We start from the raw sequence: 26,973 nt of genomic DNA, 5'->3' as shown, positions 1-26,973 counted from the left end.
AGTCTCAGCAGCTGATTTTGCCTCCTCCTGGATGAAAGACCCCTGACATTAAGCGTGGCTACTACGAGGTGTCTTTCAAATGCCGCCATCGTTAAGCAAGACCAGGCCGCCAGTACGGCGCTTACCTTCATGCGCACAACGCCGCGCCGTGTAGTGCCGTCCCTCCATTATTAGGTCTTCGGGTTGTCGTCGCGAGGAAGCGACGACGATCGTTGCCCGCTGGTGACACGCTGCTTTTTCCCTTCGCCTACGCCCCACTGGCGTTCTAGGAGACGCAGTCGTTGCTCCTGGCTCATTGCACTGACGTCGTCGTGGCGCCGTTTCGCAGCCGCAGGGTCAGACTCCATGGGTTCCTCGTTGCTTTTTTCAGAAGGGCGTGGAATATCTTGCGGTGAATTGGTATCCATGCTCGTGGTTGCCGACTTGGGGGTGCTGGGCGCTGACTCACGAGTCCCTGGCATGGCGCCTTCCTTTTCATCGCTCAGCGCTGCGGCCGTTGGGCTCTCGACCACTGGGTTGGAGGCAGCTTGCTCAGCTTCATCCTCGTCCATGTGCAGCTCACTATTATCGCCGAATGTTCCTCGAGTCGCGGCGCGGGCGTATGACTTCGTGCATTCAGCCTCTCCATGCCCGAAGGCGTGGCACTCGCTGCACTTGGGCACCTTGCAGTCCCGCCTAATGTGGCCTTAGAAACGAGCTGTTTCTAAGGCTCAGGCGTGCGTCGCTTGCTGAGGCGCACATTTCGTTGTCGCGCCGAACGCTGCGTTGCTCGACGCTCACCGCGTCCGATGCGGGGCGCGCAGTCGCTGCGCCGTAGCCCAATACCCCTTGGCGGGTCGACGGGAACGCTGTCGCGTTCCACTCTTGAAGGCGAAGCTTAAGCGTCCTCCAATTTTTTATTTCCAATATGAATACACAAATCATTCAATGGAACGTCAGAGGTCTCTTTAGAAACCTTGATGATGTACAAGAACTCATCCACCAACACGATCCAAAAGTTCTGTGTTTACAGGAAATACACTTAAAACCAAAACACACAAATTTTCTTCGACAGCACGTTACTTTTCGCAAAGATCGCGATGATGCTATCGCATCATCGGGTGGTGTTGCCATTGTAATTCAAAAAAGCATAGCGTGTCAACGTTTGCAGCTACGAACGGCCCTCGAAGCAGTGGCGGTTCGAGTTGTCCTGCTAAACAAACTCATCCCTGTTTGTTCGCTTTACATACCCCCACATTACAAACTAAATAAACCTGAATTTCAGTCCTTCATAGATGAATTGCCAGAACCTTATGTTGTTCTTGGCGATTTCAATGCACACACCTTGTGGGGAGACTCTCGTATCGATGCGCGAGGTCGTCTCGTTGAACAGTTCCTTTTTTCTTCTGGAACGTGCCTTCTAAATAAGAAAGAACCCACATATTACTCTCTTGCAAACAGAACCTTTTCGTCAATAGATCTTAGTATAGTTTCCGCGTCTATACTGCCCGAACTCGAATGGGAAGTTACGAGCAATCCTTACGGGAGCGATCACTTCCCCGTACTGCTAAGAACATCCAAAGAAAATGAATTTCCTACACAAGCTCCTAGGTGGAAAATAGATACAGCCGACTGGGAGAAATTTCGAACTCTCACTAACATCTCATGGGCTGATATGTCTTCTTTAGAAACTGATGCTGCTGTGGAGTATTTTACAGCGTTCATAATAGATGCCGCATCTAAATGCATATCTGAAGGAAGTGGCTTGGCACGCAGACGGCGCGTCCCGTGGTGGAACGATGAATGTAGAATCGCACGTAGAAATCGGAACAAAGCGTGGGGTTTGCTACGCGCTTCGCCCACGGCAGAGAATCTTGTCAACTTTAGAAAAGTAAAGTCACAAGGCAGGAGAACCCGCAGGCAGGCCAGAAGAGAAAGTTGGCAGAACTTTTTATCGAGTATTAACTCGTTTACAGATGAGGCCAAAGTCTGGAACAGGGTAAATAGAATTAGAGGTCGACCAGCGTATTCACTCCCACTGGTAAATACAAAGGGCGACACACTGCAAGATCAGGCAGACTCACTTGGGGAGCACTTTCAGAGCGTGTCGAGTTCGACCAATTATTCAAAACCCTTGCAAATACAAACAAATAAAAGAATGCAAGCCACTCATAAGAAAGTGTCAGCAGAATGAACCGTTCAACCGTCCTTTTAGTATTGTAGAGTTGAGAGCTGCCTTGAGCGCATGCAAGAGCTCTGCACCGGGATCCGACAGAATCATGTATGGAATGCTCAAAAACTTACACAATGACACGCAAGTTACACTACTTACACTTTTCAACACCATCTGGGACGCAGGGTACCTTCCATCGGCATGGAATGAAGCCATTGTGGTCCCTGTTTTGAAACAAGGAAAAGACCCTTCTTCAGTGGCAAGTTACCGCCCGATAGCCCTCACAAGTTGCATGTGTAAGGTATTTGAAAAAATGATAAATCGGCGACTCATCCATTTCCTTGAACAAAACAAAATGCTTGATCCCTATCAGTGTGGCTTCCGAGAAGGGCGCTGCACAACCGACCATCTTGTACGTATTGAAGGACATATTCGTGACGCGTTTGTACACCCAGTTTTTCTTGTCGATATTCCTCGATATGGAGAAGGCGTACGATACAACCTGGCGCTACGGAATCTTTAGAGATTTGTCAGAAATGGGCATTCATAGTAATATGCTAAACGTAATAAAAAGCTACTTGTCCAATCGTACCTTCAGGGTGAAAGTAGGCAATGTGCTGTCACGTCCTTTTACACAAGAAACTGGTGTACCCCAGGTTGGCGTGCTCAGTTGCACACACTTTATTGTTAAGATGACAACACTTCGTGCTTCCTTACCACCGGCCATTTTGTATTCCGTCTATGTGGACGACATTCAAATAGGTTTCAAATCCTGTAACCTCGCAGTGTGCGAGAGACAGGTACAGCATGGTTTGAACAAAGTGTCAGGGTGGGCAAAAAAAATGGATTCAAAATCAATCCTCATAAGAGTTCTTGTGTTTTGTTTACAAGGAAGAGAGGCCTGGTTCCGGATCCTTGCTTAGAAATGTGTGGACAACAGATACCTGTAAGCAAAGAGCACAAATTTCTAGGTGTTATACTCGACAATAGACTCACTTTCGTCCCACACACTAAACATGTTAAAGAAAAGTGTCTGAAAACAATGAACTTAATGAAACTTCTATCCCAGACTACGTGGGGTAGTGATAGGAAGTGCCTGATGAATCTCTAAGACCCTCATCCGGTCGCGATTAGATTACGGTGCCGTGGTATACAACTCTTCCGCCCCGAGCGCGCTAAAGATGCTAGACCCTGTTCACCATCTAGGTATCCGTTTAGCCACGGGCGCTTTCAGAACAAGCCCGATTGAAAGCTTATATGCCGAATCGAATGGTCTCTCCACCTACAGAGATCATACATCAGCTTTACATATCGCCTTAAAGTACGCTCTAATCCTGAACATCCATGTTTTGATACCGTTACCGATATGACGTGCGCTACACTTTTCAGTAATCGTCCCTCCATAAGACAGCCTTTCTCGCTGCGTGTGAAGGAGCTTGGCGATGAAATGCATATCCCACCCCTCAAGCATCGCTTAATGCACGTAACCAAGCTCTTACCTCCTTGGGAGTGGCAGGTGATACAATGTGACATATCCTTTATAAAAGTTACAAAGCACGCTCCTGAGGCCGAAATCAGAATGCATTTCCTAGAACTTCAGTACAAACACTCCTGCGCAGAGTTCTACACAGACGCTTCGAAGTCAAATGCCGGGGTATCCTATGCAGCCGTCGGCCCATCCTTCTCGGAATCTGATGTACTGCATCCGGAAACAAGCATCATTACGGCCGAGGCCTACGCATTACTCTCTGCTGTGAAGCATATAAGAAGATCAAAACTTCCAAAAGCAGCGATCTATACAGACTCTCTAAGCGTCGTGAAAGCCTTAATGTCACTGTACAAACATAAAAATCCCGTATTCAGTGAACTGTATTCGGTATTGTGTAAAGCGTACTCATCTAACCAGAATATCATAATATGCTGGGTCCCTGGCCATAGGGGAATCGAAGGTAACGTTCTCGCGGACAAGATGGCCACGTCACTGGCATTTCAAGCTGTTAACCCTACCGCTGATGTGCCTGTCACAGATCTGAGGCCTTTCCTACGAAATAAACTGCGAAATCACTGGCAGTGCACGTGGGATGCGCAAACAAATAACAAACTGCACGTTATAAAGCCCCAGTTAGGTTTTTGGCCCTCACCAACAAGATCTCGGCGAACAGATGTCCTATTCTGTCGCCTCAGAATAGGACACACATTTGGCACCCATAATTATCTGCTTACTGGAAGGGAACCTCCAACCTGTGGTAGATGCGGGGAGAGGCTGACCGTGCTCCACGTCCTTAAGGAGTGTCGGGAAGCCGAATCTGAAAGAATGAGACATTTTTCCTTAGCATACAGGCAGCACATTCCTCTTCATCCTGTAATGTTCCTCGGTCCAGAACAGTTCTTTAATACAGACACAGTCCTAGGCTTCCTAAGAGATGTGGTCTTACATGTTATTAGTCCCGTGCATTCGTAGCGCTTCCTCTCTTTAGAGGATGCCGCTGCGATAATTGTTTTGCATAGCACATGCCTCCAGGCCCTTGTGTTTCGAGGGCTCTAAGGAGGCAGCAGTGCTCTGGGATTTCTTATAATCAGATATATTTTACCTATCGTATCATTCTTTTTAAATGCATCTAAATGTTCATAGTACAAGTCATACGTCATCGCCATAATTTTATTATACAGATTTTATGCACTTTAGAGCGTATATTTTAAGGCCCCTTTACAGCCACGTCACACCAATTTCATAGTAATCATAATTACACTGCGAACCCACTACCACAGACATGGCGCTCTTTGGTCATACCTGGCCCTTGCGCCATAAAACCCCATAAATCATCATCATCAAAAACTCTATACATAAACAATGAACCAACAAGTGAAAATAACCAATGAATCACAACGATTTCAGGAGCCTGAAACTAACACAAGGTTGTTGAGAAAGAAACTGAGCATGTACATTGTGCGACATTTGTCAAGCATCGGAGCACTATATCCTTACGGTTCAGGAAACGCAGTCCAAAAACGCCAGTTCTACGCTTGGAATGAAGATGACAAGGAAATCAAGGGAAGCTTTCGACGGGACCAACCACGAGGAAAAAATAAAAAAAAAATTGACTTCGCAACCGGAAATGGCAGTGACGTCATCTTATGCTGTTTGGCGCGAATGTTTGAATTTCTTTAGCGTCCGGCAATTTGACTGTTACGCCAGCAGTTATTTTTCTTTTGAGGCTGAGGCGAGCTTGCGACTCGATTCAATTGTAGCGCCAGCGTGTCATTAAACTATAGGAGCGGCGTACGTCTCAATGCGAACATAATTTGGCTGTTATTGTCGGCTATTGTTCCAGCAGGTTCCTTAGGAAGCTGTGCAATTAGGATCTAAATAAATGACAGTGCCTCAAAGGCATCAAAATAAACTGCAGTTTTATTCGTATGGAATGACGCAGCCAATATAATTGACCAAACAAAACATGTTTCAATGGATGAAAAGCACTATGTCCAGCACACAATCATAAAGCTTGGTCGTAATGCATAGCAACGTGTGCGAAACCTTCTCACAGAATCTTTCGCAATTCCGTGCGACATCACGTATTCATATCGAACAGTTATCGGACAATATTGTCCCACATTATCATTTAGAAAACATTCCCCTTACTAATTTTGCTGTCCGTTGGACACTCAGAGCCTTTTTTACGGAGACTGAGCGAACATAGCGCGACATTTCTTCCTGGAAGAGTTCCGCATTTATCGTGATGACGACACACACTGCGTTGGATGCCGAAGCGTGAACTTGCGAGATAAAACACCTGCACTGAAACCGTTCGCCAACGAATGCCGTGCGCTAGGCCACGCAAAGCTTGAAGGGACTTCACTTCATACAAACACGCAATAAAAGAATTCGGATGAAACCGCCGCGTTCAAATGAGCAGCGCCTTTCGCACGACATATGTGGTTTCCATAGTTTTGCCAAGTCTTGCGCCAGAATCACTGGTTGATAGGAGTCACCGAGAGCGAACTAATAAATTGTGAAATAAAAGAAAGTTACCATTTCTTGTTTCACTACAACATATCTGAAACGGAATATTTACTCGTATGACAGTATTCTGATTAAAAGTTTTCGAACCTTTTTTTTTCACATAGGTTTTCTAGTTTCAGTGTTTGCCCCTCCCTCTCACCAAGTGGTGCTTCAATCGTGCACCACTGATATCTTTGACGATAGGTTTTGGCACGCTTTTCGTTCCAAGCTTTGTGACCTATTAGATGGACCTTGCCGGCCATTCCTTGCTGTGCGCTCATCAAGCGCTGTCAAGGCAAACATTAGCAAATCGAACTTTCTACAGTGAATATTCTACAAATGTCCTACATAAAATTTTTACAGCAAAGCTGTCTATGGCTAGGATCTGGCGGATCGCGTCCGCGAGTAGACCGACAATTTTCCATACGTGGGCCCATCCCGAAAATAGTGCAATGCCGGGCTGACCCGGGAATTTGTCTACACACGGACACTGTCCTGGGGCAACTAGCCCTTAACAGTTTCGCTTCTAAAAAAAAAAGCCTTTGCACATATATGTCAATCTGAGCAAACGGACCACATCACAGGCAGCGAAGCTGTGTAAATGACTTCTCAAATCCTTCAGAAGTGATATGTGGGTCCGCTCGTTGACTCACGGCCTCGCTCTAACTCAGCAGCGCGTTTAAGCGCCGACGTCGCTGTCAAGAAAAAGAAATCACCTGACTGCTACGATACTCCTTAATGCGAATTTTAAGCGCAGCTGTATAGGTGTTTTAAATTCGCGGTACACTGCGGTAAAGAATTGGATTATGGTCGGCAGGGTGCTCTAGCGGCGCGGTGCTCGGGCACATCGTTTAGCAGCAGCGGCAGACGAAGCGTTTCCACCGGTTGCGTCACTCGTTCAGTAAGAAAGCGTGAAGAGAACGCGAGCATCCTCTAGCTGCGGTGGTGGCGCAGGTGGTAGTAGCGCATGCGCAGTGCCTCCGAAGCCCACGCCAGCGCTTCGTTTCCGCGCTGGCCGCATGCCTGATTGCCGCCGTCATCCCGCTTTCATCCTCACCGTTTCGTGATACCTTCCTTCGCTTTCGCTCTCATGGTGTCGCTGCACCCTCCTCTCCGCTTTCCTCCTCGCGCCTCCTTGCTCTCGCCGATTTGTTTCATTTCCCGCTGCGCCCCGCGTTCGCTCTCATCTTTCGCTGTGCTCATTCGTTCGATTACAAATGAGGCCGACACTCGCCGAGGAGCGGGCGCCTAAGAGGCGCGCTCTAAAGAGTGCACATACTCCTTCGGCTGCACCCATCGTATTCTACATCCCAGTAGAGCAAATAAAAAGCATTTCTAAGGTATTCCTTTGCCATGCAGAAGACTAGACTAGGTGAAATCACATGGCGAGGTGCTTAGGCGAAAGAAAATTCGCATTTAGTTTTTGACAGGCCAGCCAAGTAATAGTGCTTAGCGTTATATCGAACAATGAAACCCATAAAATGCAATCTTGCCGAGAAATGTGAGCAAAAGCAAAGCAGCGGGAAGTGCGAACTTGCATTTAAATATTTTTAAAAAAAGGCGCAGGTCCCTGTATGCACAACACATAAACAAGGACTTAAGTTTAGGAAACGAAATAAAAATTAACCGTGTTTGTATCGCTGTTCGAACGCCGATAATTCTCTAGAAACAACCTCGTTACACATATAAACACGGTCGCCCGTATTGGCTACGAGTAATAGCGAAGGCTTATCTGAGATTATTGAGGGTAATAACATCTTTCCTCTCCGCCTGACTGGCAACATTCGCTGAGCGGACTGGCGTGTCTTCCGTAAATTGAGCTCATGCTCTCGGAGGGCACCAAAAGAATGGCTTTCTCACAAGACACACACACAGGGGTGTCACCATGCATCCCTGGTGCCTCGCTGCGCTACGTGCAAGCTGCGTTACAGAGCGGCCGCTGCGACAGGTGGCTTCCGTGCAACCCTGTAGCAGCCACGAAAAAAAAAACAATTTCTTACAATACACCAGAAAGGCCTATCTGTAATTAATACGCAACGCGGTTGTGGCGGCCGGATATCCATGGGAGCGAAATGCAAAGACGTTCGTGCACCTACATAAGTGCTTGTCAAAGAAACCCAACTTGGTCAAAATTATCCCGTAGTCGTCCACTACTGCGTGCCTCATATCAGATTGTCGTTTTGGCGCGTAAGACTTAGGAGTTTATCATTAATGAAGCCGAAAGACTACGGCATAAAAGCGATGAACCGATGTTAAATATACGGTAAGGTTCACGCTTCCAGTTATCGAAACGTGATCAATCATTGCGACGCCTGTTTATTTTGCTATATTGTAGTAATCCCGACATTGTTTGTCATGATTCCTAATCGTTTCTGATTTAGGGTCTATGAAAGGTGAAAAGAACGTGCGGCTGCACTTGTTCCTTCATACTTGCAGATTTTGACAAGGGCACATTTCAAGCCAACATGAGAGCTTAGCGCAGGTCTCAAAGCGTAGAAGTCATAGCAGAAAACATAACATGCTGGTTGATTATGCGTAAGCTGCATTATCCTCAAACCCCATTTTCCTAAGCGCCAGATAAAGCAAAGTCAGGAATCGTTTTAGCGTTTGTCGGGAAAATCTGTTAACCGATAGATCATGCACCATCTATCTTTGACGTGGAACGAAAGCTAGGGAAACGAATATTTTGTTGTTCTTGTTTGCGCAATAAGTAAATACACAAATAACGGGTATACAAGGACCACGAAAGTCCAATTTTGTCACGTGTAGCAACTCGTGACATATTATTTTTTCTTTTGTATAACTTCGATTGCATTGAACTGCAGGTAACACTGATGGAAGCTGAGGGCAACTGTCTTTCTTCCGTCGTGATTGCCAACCACGGACTCGAGTGTTTGGCCCTTCGGAACGTGACCATGAAAGACTCCGTCCTGGCCAGACTCGCGCAGGAGTTCAAGGAGCACCGCAGACCGCGAGAGTTTGAGTTGCGAGGGAGAGTCCGTAACAGTGCGGCGCGCGCTGAACTGGTCTCGAGGCTGTTAGACACCTCCTTGCAAATTCTGCGCTTAGAAATCGCGTGTGACCTCTCCCAGTTGTTCGAGAAACTCAAGGACAACGCGCAGCTGTTGGAGCTCGAACTGGGGCGCTGTTGCCCGGTCGGCGTCTATCTGGACACACTGGCTTCTGCACTGGCCCAGAACATGACGCTGCGACTCCTCACTCTCAGCCTCGACATGACATGGATGTCGCACGAAAGTTGCTCCTGGAGCCACCTGGGAGCCCTGCTTGAGAACAGCCGCTGGCTGGAAACGTTGTGCCTCCGTGATTCGCGTCTTGGAATGGGCGGTGCGCTCCCGTTAAGCGAGGCCATGGAACGCAACGGGCATCTCCAGACGCTGAACCTGAAGCGTTGTGGGTTCACCTGCGCCGACGCCCTCCTCTTTCTGCGGGCCCTTTCACGAAGCGCATCCTCTTGTATGAAGGTGAAACTAGGCGTCCTAACGGGAAAGGAGGGCGAGCAGATCGAGCTTCTCCGAGAGATCCTGTCTAGTGGACTGGAGGATCGTGTTCACTGGATTTTCACGTCTTCTCAGTCAGAGACGATCACCTTGGCTTTGCAAAAGGGCATAGTGTTTCGTCACCTTGAGTTCCACTGCCCAGCCACGGGAAAAGTTGGGAATGTGTTCCGGGGTCTTATGAACATCCAGGACGCGCTGACGACTCTGTACCTCGAGGGATTCCACTTCTGCAACCACAAAAACGCCAGACAGCTTGCGCGGTTCTTACGAGAAAGTGTATTTCTCCGGAAACTCAAGCTGGGCGTGGTTGCCACCGCGGGTACCGGCTTGCTCCTTCTTCAAGGACTGGAGCGCTCCAAATCCATCAGGTCACTGAAACTGATTGTGACCTGCTCGCAAGAAGCCACGGCGCGAGGGTTCGAAAGCTTTTTGCGGAGGAACTCCAGTGTTGGAAAGCTGACTATTGTCAAGGAAGAGAGAACGCAGGATGCAGCCCTGGTGCGCCGTCTCCGACGTGGCCTAACGAAAAACTACAGTCTGCGCGAGCTAAGGCTCTTTTGCAGCAACGGACAAGTTCAAGTGCACGACTCGGCGATTTCACGGTCGCTGCATATCAATAGCATTGCGGCGGCGTGCGCCGCCAAATTAGTGGCGGACAAGGAGCTCACGAGGGCGACCATGTTGGCGTTGACGCTGATCATGGATTGTGACGCGGGCCCGGACATCCTCTGCAAGGGCATGGACTGCGAGAAAGGCGTTTTCGTAGCGAAGCTGAAGGACGCCCTCAGGACAGCCGAGGACGAGCTGTTCGGCCTCGCCTGCCTATACAAGTCAGCGGCAGTAAGTGACGGACCGGGAGCCAGTCGCGGCCAATTCTCAGCCCTCAGTGACGCAGTTCGGGCAGAAATACAGAAGTGTTTGCACAGCATGTGTGTTCCGATTGACATGTCGCCCTTCGGCCACTTTTGATGCACCTGCCCCCTTTTAGTTCATCAAGCACATTGCACTGAATACTGTTCTTAAACGCAGTGAACCTCATGATTTTTTTTACTTTGCATCATTGTGCTTGCTATCATAAGTCTTTAGCGATTTTATGACGAGTTTTAAAATGTCATTGCGCATTTCAAATTGTCAATAAAGAAACCATGTCGCATATGTCATAACGTGTATATTCGTGACAACAGGGAACACGGAATCGAGGAAAGGCGACGTGAGAAACACGTTAGGACCTTGTCATCGCGTCGCCACATTGCCCTGTTTAGCTCCCTGGGCGTCGTCACAATATCCTCTCGACTGCCGCAATTATCCGTCGGGTCCCCGCAAAAGCATTGCAGGAGCTACAGCGCCTACCCTTGTACTAACGAACAACAATCCGGAGGCGAGGCAGCTAGAATGGTAGAGATGAAGTAGCGAGAGAAGGCAGAGAATAGGTGCAAGCCGCATTAAAGCACGGCAGCGTCTATACGACACTACGGAAGCGGCCACCTATAAAATAAGTACTTAATTCTCTATCCGCCGCAGTAGCTTTGTGGCTATGGTGCTTCTGGATGTCTCGGGTTCGATGCCGACCATGTCAGCCGTATTTCGATGGAGGCGAAATGCGAAAATGCTCGTGTACTTCGATTTAGCCGAAAAAGAATCCCAGGTGGTCAATCACTCCGGAGTCCCATTTACCGCGTGCGTCGTAATCAGATTGTGGATTTGGCAGGTAAAGCCTCATACATAATTACGTGAGTTTAATACTTCTGCCACGACGTGATGCGCCGTGTGAGGCAATCACAGGGCTAATCTTCGCCGGCTACGAACAATGGCGCGCAATGCCTAAGCAAACAGGTCTCGCGTTGTGTTGTGTACTACGTAGCCATAGGCAAGTGGTGCATGCAAGGAAACGTATTGCACTAAGCATACGCACTGACTACGCGGGGAGGGGGGGGGGAGTCTAGGAGAACTAGGCAAATGGCCGAGCAAAATGTTGGAATATAGTGAGCTAAGTGTAATAACTACAGAAATACGGGAAGAGAGGGAATGTGCTCGTTGGAAAGGAAAAAGAAAGAAACCGCAAAGCTCGTGGAACAGGGAGGTATGAGAAGCGATCGCCGAACGACTGAAAGCATCCCGAGAGCACAGACAGGCAAAGAAGGTGCAGTTGCCGCAGGATGAAGTAGCCAGAAAATGGGAAATACACCTGGAGAAAAGAATCCATGGTTCAAATACTGGTGCAGGCAAAGATAAAAGGTGAAAGTGATCGCTGGTTGTCAGAAATACGTTAGAAAAAGAAGGCCGCACCTAGAATATTTTTGAACCACAATTATTTGGTAGGAAGTCTTGAACAATACAAGATATCCCAGATAAACATGGAAACGATCTGGAAGTGACCCCGTTATCAAATCACACCTGAAAAACAACAGCAGAATCTTTCCAAGGAAATGACGACGTTCTATTTGACGAAAAAAAAAAACTGCATGAAAGAGAACCAGATGGAAAAGGAGCTGGAGCTGACAAATTTCAACTGGAAGAAAGCCAAAGAGAAAATTCCTGAGTGCATAGCCACAGGGCTGGAGGAGGTTCCCGGTAGGCTGATAAATGAACAAGGACCATAGAGCAAGGAAGCTCTGTTGAAAAGAGTAGAAAAAACTTGAAAAAAATTTAGACACCTACGAGACAGTTTGCGATGAAGTAGAACGAATTTGTAAAGGTAAGGGGGGGGGGAGAAAATTCACTCATAAAGACCGTTGACCATCTCATCTGTGATATACAGGTTAGCAATGCACGCAATTAAAGCTGCTAGCATGGGCAGGAAATAATGGCATTTCGGGAGACCTTCAGAATGGCTTCAGCATAGGTAGGCGTCTGGATAACTTATTTGTCGTTACTCAGTGTATTGAAATATCAAGATATGATAAGACGCCGTTAGGTTTCCTTTTTCAACAATACAGGAGCGTATGACAACGCGGACCGCAACATCTTATGGGACATTCTGGAAGGGGAAGGCTTAGGCTACGATTGTCTGCAGCTATTGAGAGGGGTATGTATATATCTAGAAAATACCGTTTGCCTTGAAGAGGAAGGAATGAGGAGCGAGGAGAAAGTTTACATCAACAAGGGACTGAGGCCGGGGTGCGCTTTATCCCCATTGCGGTTTATGATGCTCATGGTGAGGATGAAAAGGGCGCTAGAGAGAAGTAACATCGGGCAAAGCAAAGTGATACGCCATGTCTGGGCAGGAAGGCGAGAATTTAGGTCTGAAGTTTAGCGTTATAAAATCAGGTTATATGATATTCAATGAAAACAGTGAACAGACAGTGGAAAGACAGGGCCAGGAAATACTTCGCGTCATAGAATATAAGTACATCGGTATTAGGATAAACGAAGGTAATAGAGATGTGGAAACACGAAAAAAAAATAACAGTAAAGCGGAAGAGAAATGCGGCCATAATGAAACACAGAGCGCTATAGCAATACAATAGGTACGACGTGCTCCGGGGTATGTTGAAAGGTGTAATGGTTCCAGGACTTACTTTTGGAAATGCGGTTGTTTGCTTTAAATCAGGGGTACAGTCAGGACTCGACGGCAACGAAAGGTCGGTGGGACATCCCGCACTGGGCGCTCACAGGAAGACTACAAATGAAGCTCTGCAGGGTGATATGGGCTGGACAAGTTTTGAAGTGAGGGGAGCTCACGGTAAAATTGATTATGAATATGATATGAGGAATATGGAAGTAACTAAATGGGGGCCGGGAGAGTGTTCAGGTATTTCTACAGGAATAACATTGATTCACAATGGAGGTAAATAACTAGGAAGCTTACCAGCGAGTATGCGGCCTGTAGGGTGAACAACACAACAACAAAGAACGTCAGAGAGACTGAGATAATCTCATTGGTGGCGGCAATGGAGAAGAAACCTGCTATGAGCAACTAATTAAGAGGAAGAAACCGAAATCGGGAAAATATTTATGATAAGTCAAAGGGAAGCTCTTTAATTTTTGAAGCGAGATCAGGACCCTTAGAACATGTACTTGTAAAGCGAGATACAATAAGGAAACAGAAGCATGTGCTTGCTGCGGTGCAAAGATAAGGAAACGATGAAGCATGTTTTGTTAGAATGTGAAGATATCTGCCATGTGGTCGACTAAGTCACCTCTGGCTTGCTTGAAGCCCTTGGAATCAGCCGAATAAACTTGTCCGCAATATATATAGTAAGTGGCGATAGGAAGATTGGTGGAAGTAGGGAAGCGACAAACAACGGAGGCGTACAAAAAAAAAAAGTTCACATGAGGGGTTCGGAAAGTTTGGTTATGGCAATTCATCGTGTTTCTTTTCCTTTTCTTTTTTCTTTTGTTACGTAGGTAGAACATTAGGTAATATAACAACAAGAGCTTGGTGGCGCAACCCATCACCCCGTTCCAAAGGGGAGGCTCGTAGCATCCATCCATCCATCCACTCCGAGAAGGTTGTCATGAGTGAGTGAGTGAGTGAGTGAGTGAGCCTTTATTGGGTCCAGCAAAACGCAATAAAGCGTACACACGGCTAATCCCACGACGGGACTGACAGGTCTAGCCTGCTGGCCCGATCGCGGGCACGTTTGACGGCCGGGAATTGGTCTTCAAAGACGGGACTTCGCAGGAGCGCGTCCCACTCTTCCTTTGTGAACTTTGGGACCAACGACCGGCACTCTCAGAGCATGTCAGATAAAGTATCAGCTTGGCAACAGGCCACGCAAGAACAATTCGGATAAATGTCAGGATATATCATTCTCATTCAATAAATTGAATCAGAATGATATCACAGGAACATTTAAACAAATAAAATCACTTTTAAGGTCATGGGTGATGCGTAATGCCCATATTTTTTAAACTTTTCTTCGTGATTTGAAGCATGCGAACCTGATTGTGAAGTCATCTTTAATGTCAATGTCTTTTTTCCTGTTCATGAAATATTATCTTTTGTTTGCAATATTATTTTTAGGCAATATTATTTTTTCCCTTTATTTCTTTTTCTTTCTTATTCATTTATTTGTACACATATCAGTACTACCAGCTCACTGCCCAGCCTCGCACACAAGCAATGTTCCTTATACGGGCTGGGTTTGTAACCATGACACGACTGGATGTAATAATAATAATAATAATAATAATAATAATAATAATAATAATAATAATAATAATAATAATAATAATAATAATAATAATATGCTGTTAAGGGACACCAGATTTGGGTAGGAGTTTGCAGGAGTCTGAGCGTGACCGCCTGCGGCCTGCTTAGCTTGGAATGAGGTGGCGGGAAAACCCTTCCCTTTAAGTAGGAGAATTTAGTAATTTCATTATGCGTGATAGGAGCGTCTCTTTGTCTGAGGAGAGAGTCGCCCGATCCGAGGGTAGAGCGGTCGCTAAAGCCACGCGCAGCCTCATGGGCAGACTCATTGAGGTTCACAGGAAGCCCCTCAATCGCCCCGACGTGGGCAGGGGCAAAATGTATTGAATCTGCAGAGCCGTCGCCGCGTTTGGTGCCTTTCAGAATTTGAACTGCCTGCCGGGCTACCCGGCCTTTCTGGAATGCCCTGACAGCCGCCTTCGAATCGCTGTACACCCTTTCTCTCTGGCTGTCTTGCATCGACAGTGCAATGGCCACTTGCTCCGCCACCTCGGAGTCCGTCGTCCGGACGGAAGCACAGTTGATGGTGTTGCCCAGCGTGTCCTCGACGTCAACCGCAAAAGCCTTGCAGTCTCAGTACGCGGCGGCGTCCACGAATCTTGCTTCGATTTTGTCGTTGTATATTTGATTTAGTACATTCGACGCTCTTGCCTTGCGACGACCTGCGTTGTGCACGGGGTGAACGTTGCGGGGCAACGGGGCGACGACGAACTTGTCCCCTATTTCTCTGGGGATTTGGGTATTGTCAGCCAAGTTCTTGGTGGGCGAGTCCGATCTCCTCGACAATACGCCTGCCGGCTGGTGTGATGGACAGCCGAGTTAGCTGGGCCCGTTCCTGAGCCTCGGCTATCTCCTCCGTGGTGTTGTGTATGCCGAGCCGAAGGAGGTCCTCGGTATGCGTTCTGACGGGTAGCCCGAGGGCTCCCTTGAGGAATTTTTCTAATGAGGCTGTTGAGCTTGTCCCGCTCAGCTCTGAGCCAGTTGTGCATGGCCGCCGTGTAGGTGAAGTGACACAGCACAAAGGCGTTGATGAGCCGAAGCAGGTTGCCCTCCTTGAGGCCACGATGTCTGTTCGTGATCCTTCGCACGAGGCGAAAAGCGTTGTCGGTCTTCGCGATGATCTTGCGCAACTGAGTGTCGTTGCCGCCATAAGGCTAAATGAGCTGAAGAGTCACCGAGCTAATTAAGCTCTGTGTGCCATAATAACAGGTTGGTGCACAGTTTAGGACGAAGTTCTGTCGCGCCTAGTAGTGCATGCTGGGGCCATTATGCGTTAGTGGCGTGCCCCGCATTCGTACTTCGTACTGGCGACGTGGCCTTGGTGGAAGCGGTGTTCCTGAGCCGACGACGCGCACTTCGCGCGTTCGGCACGGCAGCTGTGTCATGGCGCACTCAACGAACTGAAACTTATACCCTTGTTAAGCGGGCAAGTTAAGTGCACTTACGCAGAGTGCACTCGGTTTTAAGTGCACTTTTCCAAATGTAAACGTCGCAAGCTGAGTGTACTCGCAGAAGAGTGCACTCCGGTCGGAGTGCGTTCACAGAACGCACTTTGCTGGTCGAGTACGGTATAGCCTCGCCGCCAGCGGTTTCAACGGTACAAAGTGTAGTGCATAGAAAAAGGACGCAGAAATTCATTCTAGCTGTTGAACAGCTTTAACCAAAATAATCAGAGCATAACTAACTGATATTCTATTCTAGCAGGATCAAATTCCGCCTTGTCGCACGCCACCATATTGTTCTGGATTGGCTAGGCATTCGTCTTGGCCGGCCTTGACTTGCAACGCTGTTATGATAAAAATACTTTCGTTTTTTGTTGAGTAAATACAGATTACGATTGTTTTTTTTTTTATAGTACATCTAAAGCGATCGCTTTTTAAAAGTTTTTTTTAATTTTAATTTACATGCATCTTCAAAAAACATGGTTTTAGTCTGTTGCCATTTTTTTAGTGCGAGCGCACTCTGTTTTCCCGTTTAGCACCACGTAGCCTAAAGTGTCACTCAAAGGTCCCAAAGTGCACTCCCCATAAGTGCACTTAACTTGCCCGCTTGACAGGGGTGTTACTCCGTGGCTTATTATCAGCTGCTTTGCGATGTTGCATTTATCTGTGTGTGTTCAAACGCAGCGGACTTGTAGCTCAGCCATTTTACTAGGTGAACGACTTTAGGACGAAAGTAAAATTGCTCAGTTCGCTATTAGCATTCCACATAACTGTGAGTGAGTGAGTAAGTGAGTGAGTGAGTGAGTGAGTGAGTGAGTGAGTGAGTGAGTGAGTGAGTGAGTGAGTGAGGAAACTATTGCAGGTACGGCGAGGACGCGAACTCGTCGCGCACCCGGCCACGTCCCACGTCGGAACCGGCAGGTCTAGCCCGCTGGCCCGGTCACGTGCACGCCGGACAGCCAGGATTTTCTTGTCTAGAGCGGGGTTACGCAGAAGCGAGTCCCACTCCTCCTTGATGAATTTGGGGTATGTCGACCCGCACTCGCTCAGCATGTGCGCTAGTGTGGAGGTCTGCCCGCAGGACGGGCAGGCGTCGTCGCGACATACGTCGGCATAAGCTTCGTGCAGAACGGACAGATACGGATATGTGCTGGTCTGTACAAAAGCAGCAGAGAAAAGTGGGAAACGTCGTAAATGTTTCAAATATGTTCAGCAAATATAATTTAAAATAAACGTCTTTCTTTAAATTGATGGCCCAAAAGACAAATGCGAACACCACCCGAGAGCGATGCAAATACTACGAGAACGCGTTATGAACAAAATATTTTCATGGCCCCAAACAACGGGGAAAATGCGGCAATACGCATGCCTGTCGGCCGCCATTGCATATGGCTGCTCATTAGTATAATTCGTGCGGATCGTCGCACCACAAATTATGGCGGAGAGTCTCTGCAATGGCGGCCCAGGTCAACGTCACGCAACGTCAAATCGACGTTTAAGAAATGGCCCTTTCTGTGACGCTCCTCACGGCATATTCCTTCAGCCAGTCAGCAAGCTGACATGGCGCCTATCTTGGATCGCCACTACATATTCGCGAAATCCCAGATGCATTGCACTGGCGTCTGCACTCTACCACTCACTTGTTTTTTGAAGCGCTAAGGTCACAATATAGTTGCCAAGGACCAGAAAAATGTACTAGCCGATAAATTTGCTGCTTCACGACACGTTTCGTCATCTTGATGAAAACGCAAAAGTGCATTTTGCAACACTTCCGCTTGTCGGAACAAATTTTAAAACACATGACCCCTTGACAGCCGATGAGAGAGTCAACATGGCAGATCATGGCGGCCGTGCAGCCGCCATGCGTGTCGAGAATAGAGCATCTGGGCAGGGAAGCGGCTGGAGAGGTGCGGTGGAGACATGCGAGACACATTTGCGTCGTTGGCTGGGAATGCAGGAGCGTGCGCATTTGTGGACGAAGTTGCACACCCCACGCCAATATTGTCGTAGGCGAAGCCGTGTGTAGGTCTTCGGCACTCTGCCGTGACCATATTGCGGATCAAAGTGAAAAGCGGAGCATAAATCTTCGAAGGTGGCGGGGCACTATAAGAGCCATGTGCGGCCGTCATTTTGGTAGTTGCAGTGGTATAAAAGTCCGTCGCGGATGTTGAAATGCTGCGCCTGTCGGCGTAACGCTCGAGGTGCGGAAGCTGCCGGAGGACTTGACAAAACATCGAATATCATGACAATCCATGGGTCATTTCGTTGCTCCGAGGCCATGTCCGGGATGTCAAGTAGTAAGATATGACTTTAGGTATAGAAGTACTGGTGTTCGAAGTAACTGGGAAGCGCGAGAGGGCATCGTCGTCTATGTGTCTGCGTCCAGGGCGATAGACGACACGATATTCCCGGATTCGGAGGACCCACCGAGCGAGGCGGACGGACGGGTCTTGGAGGTTAGACAACCAGCAAAGAGCGCGGTGATCGGTCACCACGTCAAAGGGTCAACCACAGAGATATAGGCGAAGTTTCTGAAGAGCCCATACGACGGCCAGTCACTCTCTTTCGGTTACTACGTAACTGGCCTCAGGTTTTATGAGGGCACGGCTGGCATAAGCGACCACGTATTCGGAATTAGTGTTCTTACGTTGTGCGAGCATGACACCAAGGCCGACACCACTGGCGTCAGTGCGAAGTTCTGTAGGTGCGCTTGGATCAAAATGGCGCAAGATTGGCGGAGATGCAAGTTGGCGGCGAAGAGTCGTAAAGGCATCAGTAGAGGCTTCCAACCAAGTAGAAAGTTCATTGTCGGCTTGGAGAAGTTGATTTAAGGGTGTGACCACAGTAGCGATATTGCGAACGAAACGTCGAAAATAGGAGCATAGGCCAATGAAGCTGCGTATAGTGCTTTCAAGTTAGTGGGCTTCGGGATTTCGGATACGGCGTGAAGTTTTGCAGGATCAGGAAGAATGCCTTCTTTGGAGACAACGTGGCCTAATATAGCCAGTTTTCGAGCTGCAAACAGGCACTTTTTTAAGTTAAGCTAGAGACCAGCACTGCGGAAGCAGGTCAGAACTTGATGTAAACGGCGAAGATGAGACGGAAAATCCGGGGGAAATACTACAATGTCGTAGAGGTGGCAGAGACAAATATGTCACTTCAGGCCACGCAGGATGCCGTCCATCGTGCGTTCGAATGTGGCGGATGCGTTGCACAGACCGAACGGCATTACAGTGATTTCATATAGAAGCCGTCTGGTGTCAGAAACGCGGTTTTAGAACTGTCAGCGTCAGCCATGGGCACCTGCCAGTAGCCAGAGCGGAGATCTAAGGAGGAAAAAACTCCGCTCCTTACCAACAGTGAAGTGCGTCGTCGATACGTGGAAATGGGTATACATCCTTCGGCCGGGTAATCTCGTTAAGCCTTCGATAATCAACGCCAGATCGTATGGTGCCATCTTTTTTATAACTAGGACGACTGGTGATGCCCAGGGACTACTAGAAGGCTGGATGAATCCGCGATTGAGCATATCGTTCACCTGGTCATCGATAATGCGTCTTTGGGTTGCCGATACTCGGTAGCGACGTTGCCTAATGGGTGCATGGTTCCCAGTGTCGATAGTGTGCGAAACAGTCGCTGTGCGGTACAGTGATGTCGCTTGGCACTCAAAGGTGAAAGAGAAGCCTTGGAGCAAGTGAAGTTCGATGCTCTGCGTCGTCGTGAGGTCACTGGCAATAGCTGGCACAAAAGAACGCGGCAGTGACTGAGAGCGGCAAGATAAGTCGACTCGCCCATCGTGTCAAATACTGAAGATGAGGCCAGTGGCTCTGCCCTGCCAAGGCTTTCACGATGGCGTAAAGTAATTGGTTCAACCGACAAGTTTGACACACACATGAGAGAAGTGCCAGTCTCGAAGTCGAGGACGGCGAACGGCAGTGGTAGGGATCAGCGGCGAACTAAGAGTTCGGATGGTGCGAAGAGAACTGTGCCGTGATCTACAGAGTCACAAGATATACTGACAAGAGCAGAAGACCAGGCAAGTATAACAGTGTCTTCCGAAACGGCTATTTTACGACAAGGGTCCTTGTGGTGAGTCATAATATCTGTCGAAAACGGAAACAGCTCGATTTCGGGCAGTCGATGATCGTATGATCTGTGGAAAGAAAGCCCCAACCTAATATGACATCGTGTGAATATGATGGCAACACGATGAATTCTATGCATAAATCGATTAATTCGATTCAAAGGGGAAGGGGAACAGTTATCTTTGCTTAAAACTCCTCCCTGCTGTCAGACTAAACGCCGCACGCAACAGTTGCGTCACATCAGGGAGGAGCTTTGTGCCGATCCTCGCTGTCTTGCATGCGTAATCATGCGAACGACAATTAAAAATTGGAGTCGGATATCTCGGAGCGCAGACATGCCAGAAGAATTCCTCCAAGGGAAACTGAAACACGACTGCCTCTAACTTTTGAATACAGACATGCCTACTTACTACAGTCAACAAAAAGGTAATTATTCCATTTTAGTTAATTGGGCTGCTGACAGCGACAATTATCATCTCACTTTGTGTACCTCTAGCACAGGTGATCTTCGCGTACCTCCCAGTGCCTAATTTTAAGAAAACCATAAAGCTCAATTTTGAACACCCGGTATATATTGCTGCTGCACTTGCTTTCACACAAGTCTACCTGTCCTACTAATTTAAACCGCAAGAATGATTACTAAGCAAATTTTTGCCGTCTTTTTACTCGTGTCAACTTACACACTTTGCAACAGCATAATAAAATTCAAAATCAGTGCTGCATCTGGCTTATACTTTCTCTTGATTCCGGAGTCATGTGACGAGAAAAAAAAGGAAGAACGCCGATCAAAAGGTGTTAATCAGAATTAGATGTTTAGGCTTCCGCACGGAACTCTTGTTCACTACACGAACAGTTCAAAACGACCGCATTCTGCGTATGCAGGCGGAAGAATGCCACCGTTGACATTAAGCGTTTTTTTTCTTCTGTAGTATGCAAAGCAAGGGAGTCAGATAGTGCCTTCAAATCCAGTTTCCACGGCAAAAATTGTTGAAGCCTCGTCTCGGTCAGGGGTATATTCAGGCGGCCACGTGCTCCGCAAGTGCATTAGCAAAGACATCATTTTTCACCTATGATTCATTTCTAATTCTTTGACACCATACATTTGCTGCTTCAAGCGCTTTCAAAATTACTGCTTTCGTCGACGTAAAGCTAGTCGCGATTAGTGCAGGGTATTTTGCATACAACGCTTAGAAACATTCATTCTTCTGCATCTTCTTCACATCTACCACTTCATGCTGAAACTAGTGAGCCAAAACGAGGGCTGCAGTGACTTCATGGGTTTTACAAAAGATGTCCCCCATTGCAAGGCCTCCCTCACTCAAGGGACATAGACAGGGAAGTGGCACGAGCTCGAGTGCGCATGGCCTGCGATGTGGCAGGCCTCAGCGATATTCCATGGGACGAATGAAAATGCAAAGAGCGCGTGCGGTGTGTGTTCCTTCTATACGTCCTGTGGGTTTATATTAGCGCTCTAAGCTCTTCTAATAATACATTACCAATTAGCCCACTTATCCATCCTATTGCAATGTATTTATATTACAGAGCGCGCGTAGTGTGTGTACCTTTTTTACGTCCTGTGTGTTTATAGCACTCTAAGATTTTCTAATAATGCACTACCAACTAGCCCACCTAAAAAACAGCTTGCCGCAGGTGGGAACTGCGGCAAGTTGTTTTTTCATCAACTTTAATTTCCATTAATTTATCGTTTCATAATTTCCTTTATTAAGCACAAGTAATTTCCCCTATGTTGTCCTTGGTGTCAGTGTTTGTTGGCTTCTTATGATATGACTAATAAAATCGGGCCCCTCGGTTAACCCCCTTTCTTCTAGTTTATATATATATTGACACGTGTACTTATCTTTATCGAGCGAACCACGTTTCGCCGCTTAACAACTGTAATCGCACAGCGAGGGACGCGCCTGCATGTATCCGACGTTTCTGGAAAGTTATCGATGCTTCTACCCGGCTGTCTGTTGTCGCCGAACCTTGTGTTATATCTGATTTCATCGCGTAACGCGAATGGTGTAGAACTTTGTGGAAGACACGCGGGTCCGAACGGTTAGTCTGGAACGTTCGACGACTGCTCTATAAAAGCCGACGCGCTTGACCCGCTGATCAGATTTACGACGATCGCCGACTGTGTTCGCCGCTCTAGTTGTGCTTTAAGTGTAGCCTGTTTTGTGGGCACAGGTTCGCCCAATAAAAGCTAGTTTTTGCCTTTCACAGTATTGCTACTGTGTTCTTTGACGTCACGACCACGTGACATCTGGTGGAGGTGCTTTGCGTTCATGTACCGGATGCCCCCACATAGCCGTGACCCAAGCCCTCACTCGGAAGACACCAACGTCGCCAAGAACCAGCGAGGTAGCCGCAGGCTGCAAGGACTGCCCTCGGAGCACGGACTTCTGCCTGAAACGACTAGGAAGATGGCCACCAAGTCCACCCCAATGGCAGCCCCAGCGTCACCCGTCGTGCTGCAGCAGCCCAGGGAGCCTCCGACGTTCCGCGGTTCAACTTTCGAGGACCCTGAAAGCTGGCTTGAGACGTACGAGAGAGTCGCTACGTTTAACAACTGGAACAGCGACGACAAACTGCGATATGTCTTCTTCGCATTGGAAGACGCGGCCAGGACGTGGTTCGAGAACCGAGAAGCCACCTTAACGACCCGGGAACTTTTCCGAAGCGGCTGCCTGCAGACATTCGCAAGCGTCGTACGCCGAAAACGAGCCCAAGCGCTATTAAAAACCCGGGTGCAGCTACCTAATGAGACGACCGCGATCTACAGGGAAGAAATGAGCCGTCTCTTCCGCCACGCCGACCCTGAAATGCCCGAGGAGAAGAAAGTCCGCCTGCTGATGCGTGGTGTGAAGGAGGAACTTTTTACCGGAATGGAACGAAGCCCACCGAAGACCGTCGACGAGTTTCTTCGCGAGGCCACCAGCATCGAGAAGACACTCGAGATGCGAAACCGGCGGTTCGACCGCCGCACGAACTCGACAAACTACGCCGGAGTTCAATCACTGGCCACCGACGACCTGCGCGAGACTATCCGAGCGGTCGTGCGGGAGGAACTACAAAAGCTGTTCCCATCATCACAGCCTCAAGTGGCTTCGATTGCCGACGCCGTGCGTGAGGAGCTCCAACAACAACTTGGAGTAGCCCCTGAATCGCCCCAGCCTGAGCCGCAAGCGATGACCTACGCCGCCGTCGCACGCCGTCAAGGTCCCCCCTCCGCGACCGCGCCATGGGTCCTGTCACGCCGCAGTTCCGTCGTCCGCCGCCGCCACCGCCAGCACGACCACCCGTCGCCCGGCGCACATACGCGAGGAAGACGGACATTTGGCGCGCTCCTGACCACCGCCCGCTCTGCTACCACTGCGGAGAAGAGGGTCACGTCTACCGACGATGTCCATACCGGGAGATGGGACTGCGAGGTTTCGCCGTGAACGCTCCGCGCCCGCAGCAAGGTGAACGCCCCTGCGATATCGCAGATTACCTCGCCGCTACTCAGTGGAGCTCTCGACGACCGTTGCGTTCACAATCACCAGGCCGCTACCTGTCGCCGCAGCACCGACCATACACTGGCCCAGCCGGGGGCCGGTCAGCGAGCCCATATCCGGAAAACTAAAAGCAGCAACCGATGGAGGTGCGGTTGCTGTTCGTCGAACTGACGAAGATCCTCCGCCGCCGACGAAGACACCGAAGAAACTACCTCGACGACATAACGACACGCCGCCGTCCCGACGAAATCAGGAAGCCAAGACTACACCGATGAAAGACGACTTGACGACGCGACGTTCCAACTTCGGTTCAACACGACGCAGCCGTGATCCGACGCCAAGACCCAACTGCAACGCAAGACAAAGAACCACCGACCTCGACGTGCTTCTCGACGGCCACGCAGTCACCGCCTTAGTAGACACAGGAGCCGATTACTCCGTCATGAGTGGACCCATCGCCGCCCAGTTGAGGAAAGTTAAGACTGCATGGGAAGGCCCTCAAATTCGGACCGCTGGAGGACACCTGATTACGCCGACTGGGATCTGCACGGCAAGAATTACCGTTCATGACCGGACTTACCCTGCCACCTTCGTTGTCCTCCAACAGTGTTCACGAGACGTCATTCTCGGTATGGACTTCTTGAATCAACATGGCGCAGTCATCGACCTGAAGTCGAAATCGATAACGCTGTCACATGATCAAGCGATACTGCCGGAGAGCTGTCGTAGTCACCACGCCTTGAGTGTGCTCGAAGATCAAGTGAGCATCCCGCCGCGCTCCAGCATTATTATTTCCGTCGGCACTGAAACACCCGCTGACGTAGAAGGCGTCATCGAGGGCGACCAACATCTACTGCTCGACCGTGAAATTTGTGTCGCAAGAGGGATCGCTCGACTCCACGGAGGGCAAGTGGAAGTTATGCTAACCAACTTCAGCCAAGAGTTCAAGCACACCAACAAGGGCACGACAATCGCATACATCGAGGAAATTGTGGAAACCAGCAATGCCTTTGTCCTCTCGGATTCAGCCGCATCTACCCCGATGAGCATTGTGCCCGAACCAGACTTCGACGTGAATCCAAGTCTTCCTATGAGTAAGCAGCAACAGATCAGAAGTCTTCTCCGACGATACAAAGACTGCTTTTCGACGTCATCGAGGATTCGACAAACACCAGTTGCAAAGCATCGCATAATAACCGAAGAGAGCGCTCGACCACTCCGCCAGAGCCCTTACCGAGTTTCGACGCGAGAACATGAAGCTATTAGGCAACAAGTCGACGAAATGCTGCGCGACGACATCATCCAGCCGTCGAAAAGCCCGTGGGCCTCTCCTGTAGTCCTGGTAAAGAAAAAAGACGGAACCCTACGCTTCTGCGTCGATTATCGTCGACTGAACAAGATCACGAAGAGGGATGTGTACCCCCTTCCACGGATAGACGACGCATTGGATCGGCTCTGCAACGCTAAATACTTCTCCTCGATGGACCTCAAGTCTGGCTACTGGCAAATAGAAGTCGACGAGAGAGATCGCGAAAAGACTGCCTTCATCACGCCGGACGGCCTCTACGAGTTCAAGGTCATGCCATTCGGACTGTGCTCGGCGCCTGCAACGTTTCAGTGCGTCATGGACACGGTGTTAGCCGGACTGAAGTGGCAGACGCGCCTTGTTTACCTGGATGACGTCGTTGTCTTCGCCGGAAATTTCGACGATCACCTTAGGCGGCTTGCGACAGTGTTAGAAGCCATCAAGTCATCAGGGCTCACTCTGAAGTCGGAAAAGTGCCGCTTCGCTTACGATGAGCTCTTGTTCCTAGGCCACGTGATCAGCAAATCAGAAGTACGGCCCGACCCACAGAAGACAGCTGCCATCGCAAAGTTCCCGCAGCCAACCAACAAGAAGGCAGTGCGCAGATTCCTTGGCATGTGTGCCTACTATAGGCGCTTTGTCAAGGACTTTTCACACATCGCGGAGCCGCTAACACATCTAACCAAATGTGATGTCGCGTTGAAGTGGGAAACGCCGCAGGCCAAGGCATTTCAAGAACTCAAACGACGCATGCAGTCGCCGCCGGTACTTGCACACTTCGACGAGGACGCCGATACCGAAATCCACACTGACGCCAGTAGCCTAGGCCTCGGTGCCGTCCTAGTCCAGAGGAAAGAGGGACTTCAAAGGGTGATATCGTATGCTAGCCGGTCGCTGTCAAAAGCGGAAAGCAACTATTCTACGACCGAAAAGGAATGCCTCGCCATCATTTGGGCTACAGCTAAATTCCGCCCTTACCTCTATGGCAGGCCATTCAAAGTCGTCAGTGACCATCACGCATTGTGTTGGCTAGCTAACTTAAAGGACCCTTCAGGACGGCTGGCGCGATGGAGCCTCAGACTACAAGAATATGACGTCACGGTAATATACAAGTCCGGAAGGACACACTCCGACGCCGACTGCTTATCGCGCGCCCCCATCGATCCCCCGCCGCAAGACGACGAGGACGACGACGCCTTCCTTGGGATAATAAGCGCGGAAGACTTCATTAAACAGCAACGAGCAGACCCAGAGCTAAAAGGCCTCGTCGAGTATTTGGAAGGGAACACCGACGTTGTCCCTAGGGCATTTAAGCGCGGGTGGTCTTCGTTCACGCTACAAAACAACCTGCTCGTGAAGAAGAACTTCTCACCAGTCCGCGCCAGCTACCTTCTTGTTGTGCCGTCAGCGCTGCATCCAGAAATACTGCACGCCCTATACACGACGATCCGACCGCTGGGCACCTCGGATTCTCCCGGACGCTGTCGAGAATACAGGAAAGGTATTACTGGCCGCGTCTGACCGCCGACGTCGCCCGTTACGTCAAGACATGCCGAGACTGTCAACGACGCAAGACACCACCGACAAGGCCAGCAGGATTACTACAGCCGATCGAACCTCCTCACCGACCATTCCAGCAGATTGGGATGGATTTGTTGGGGCCGTTTCCGATATCAACATCCGGGAATAAGTGGATCGTCGTGGCGACGGACTATCTCACCCGCTTCGCTGAAACTAAAGCTCTACCGAAAGGCAGCGCAGCCGAAGTGGCGAAATTTTCCGTCGAGAACATCCTGCTGCGACATGGTGCCCCAGAAG

At 49.1% G+C, this 26,973-nt stretch overlaps 1 protein-coding gene across 1 annotated transcript in view; it reads left to right on the top strand.

The window, feature by feature from the left end:
• LOC142558324 (uncharacterized) overlaps positions 1–10,825 on the top strand; it is a 71,469-nt gene extending 60,644 nt beyond the window's left edge. The window contains exon 10 of the mRNA XM_075670471.1: positions 8,978–10,825. Within this exon, the coding sequence (XP_075526586.1) occupies positions 8,978–10,639 (1,662 nt within the window). The 3' untranslated portion in view covers positions 10,640–10,825. The remainder of the gene's footprint in view (positions 1–8,977) is intronic.
• The last annotated feature ends 16,148 nt before the right edge of the window (positions 10,826–26,973 follow it).

The sequence above is a fragment of the Dermacentor variabilis genome, chromosome 9 (assembly GCF_050947875.1).
Source record: "Dermacentor variabilis isolate Ectoservices chromosome 9, ASM5094787v1, whole genome shotgun sequence".
NCBI classification, from domain to species: Eukaryota; Metazoa; Arthropoda; class Arachnida; order Ixodida; family Ixodidae; genus Dermacentor; species Dermacentor variabilis.
The sequence above is the reverse complement of the archived record's forward strand: the minus strand, read 5'-3'. Positions and strand labels throughout refer to the sequence as shown.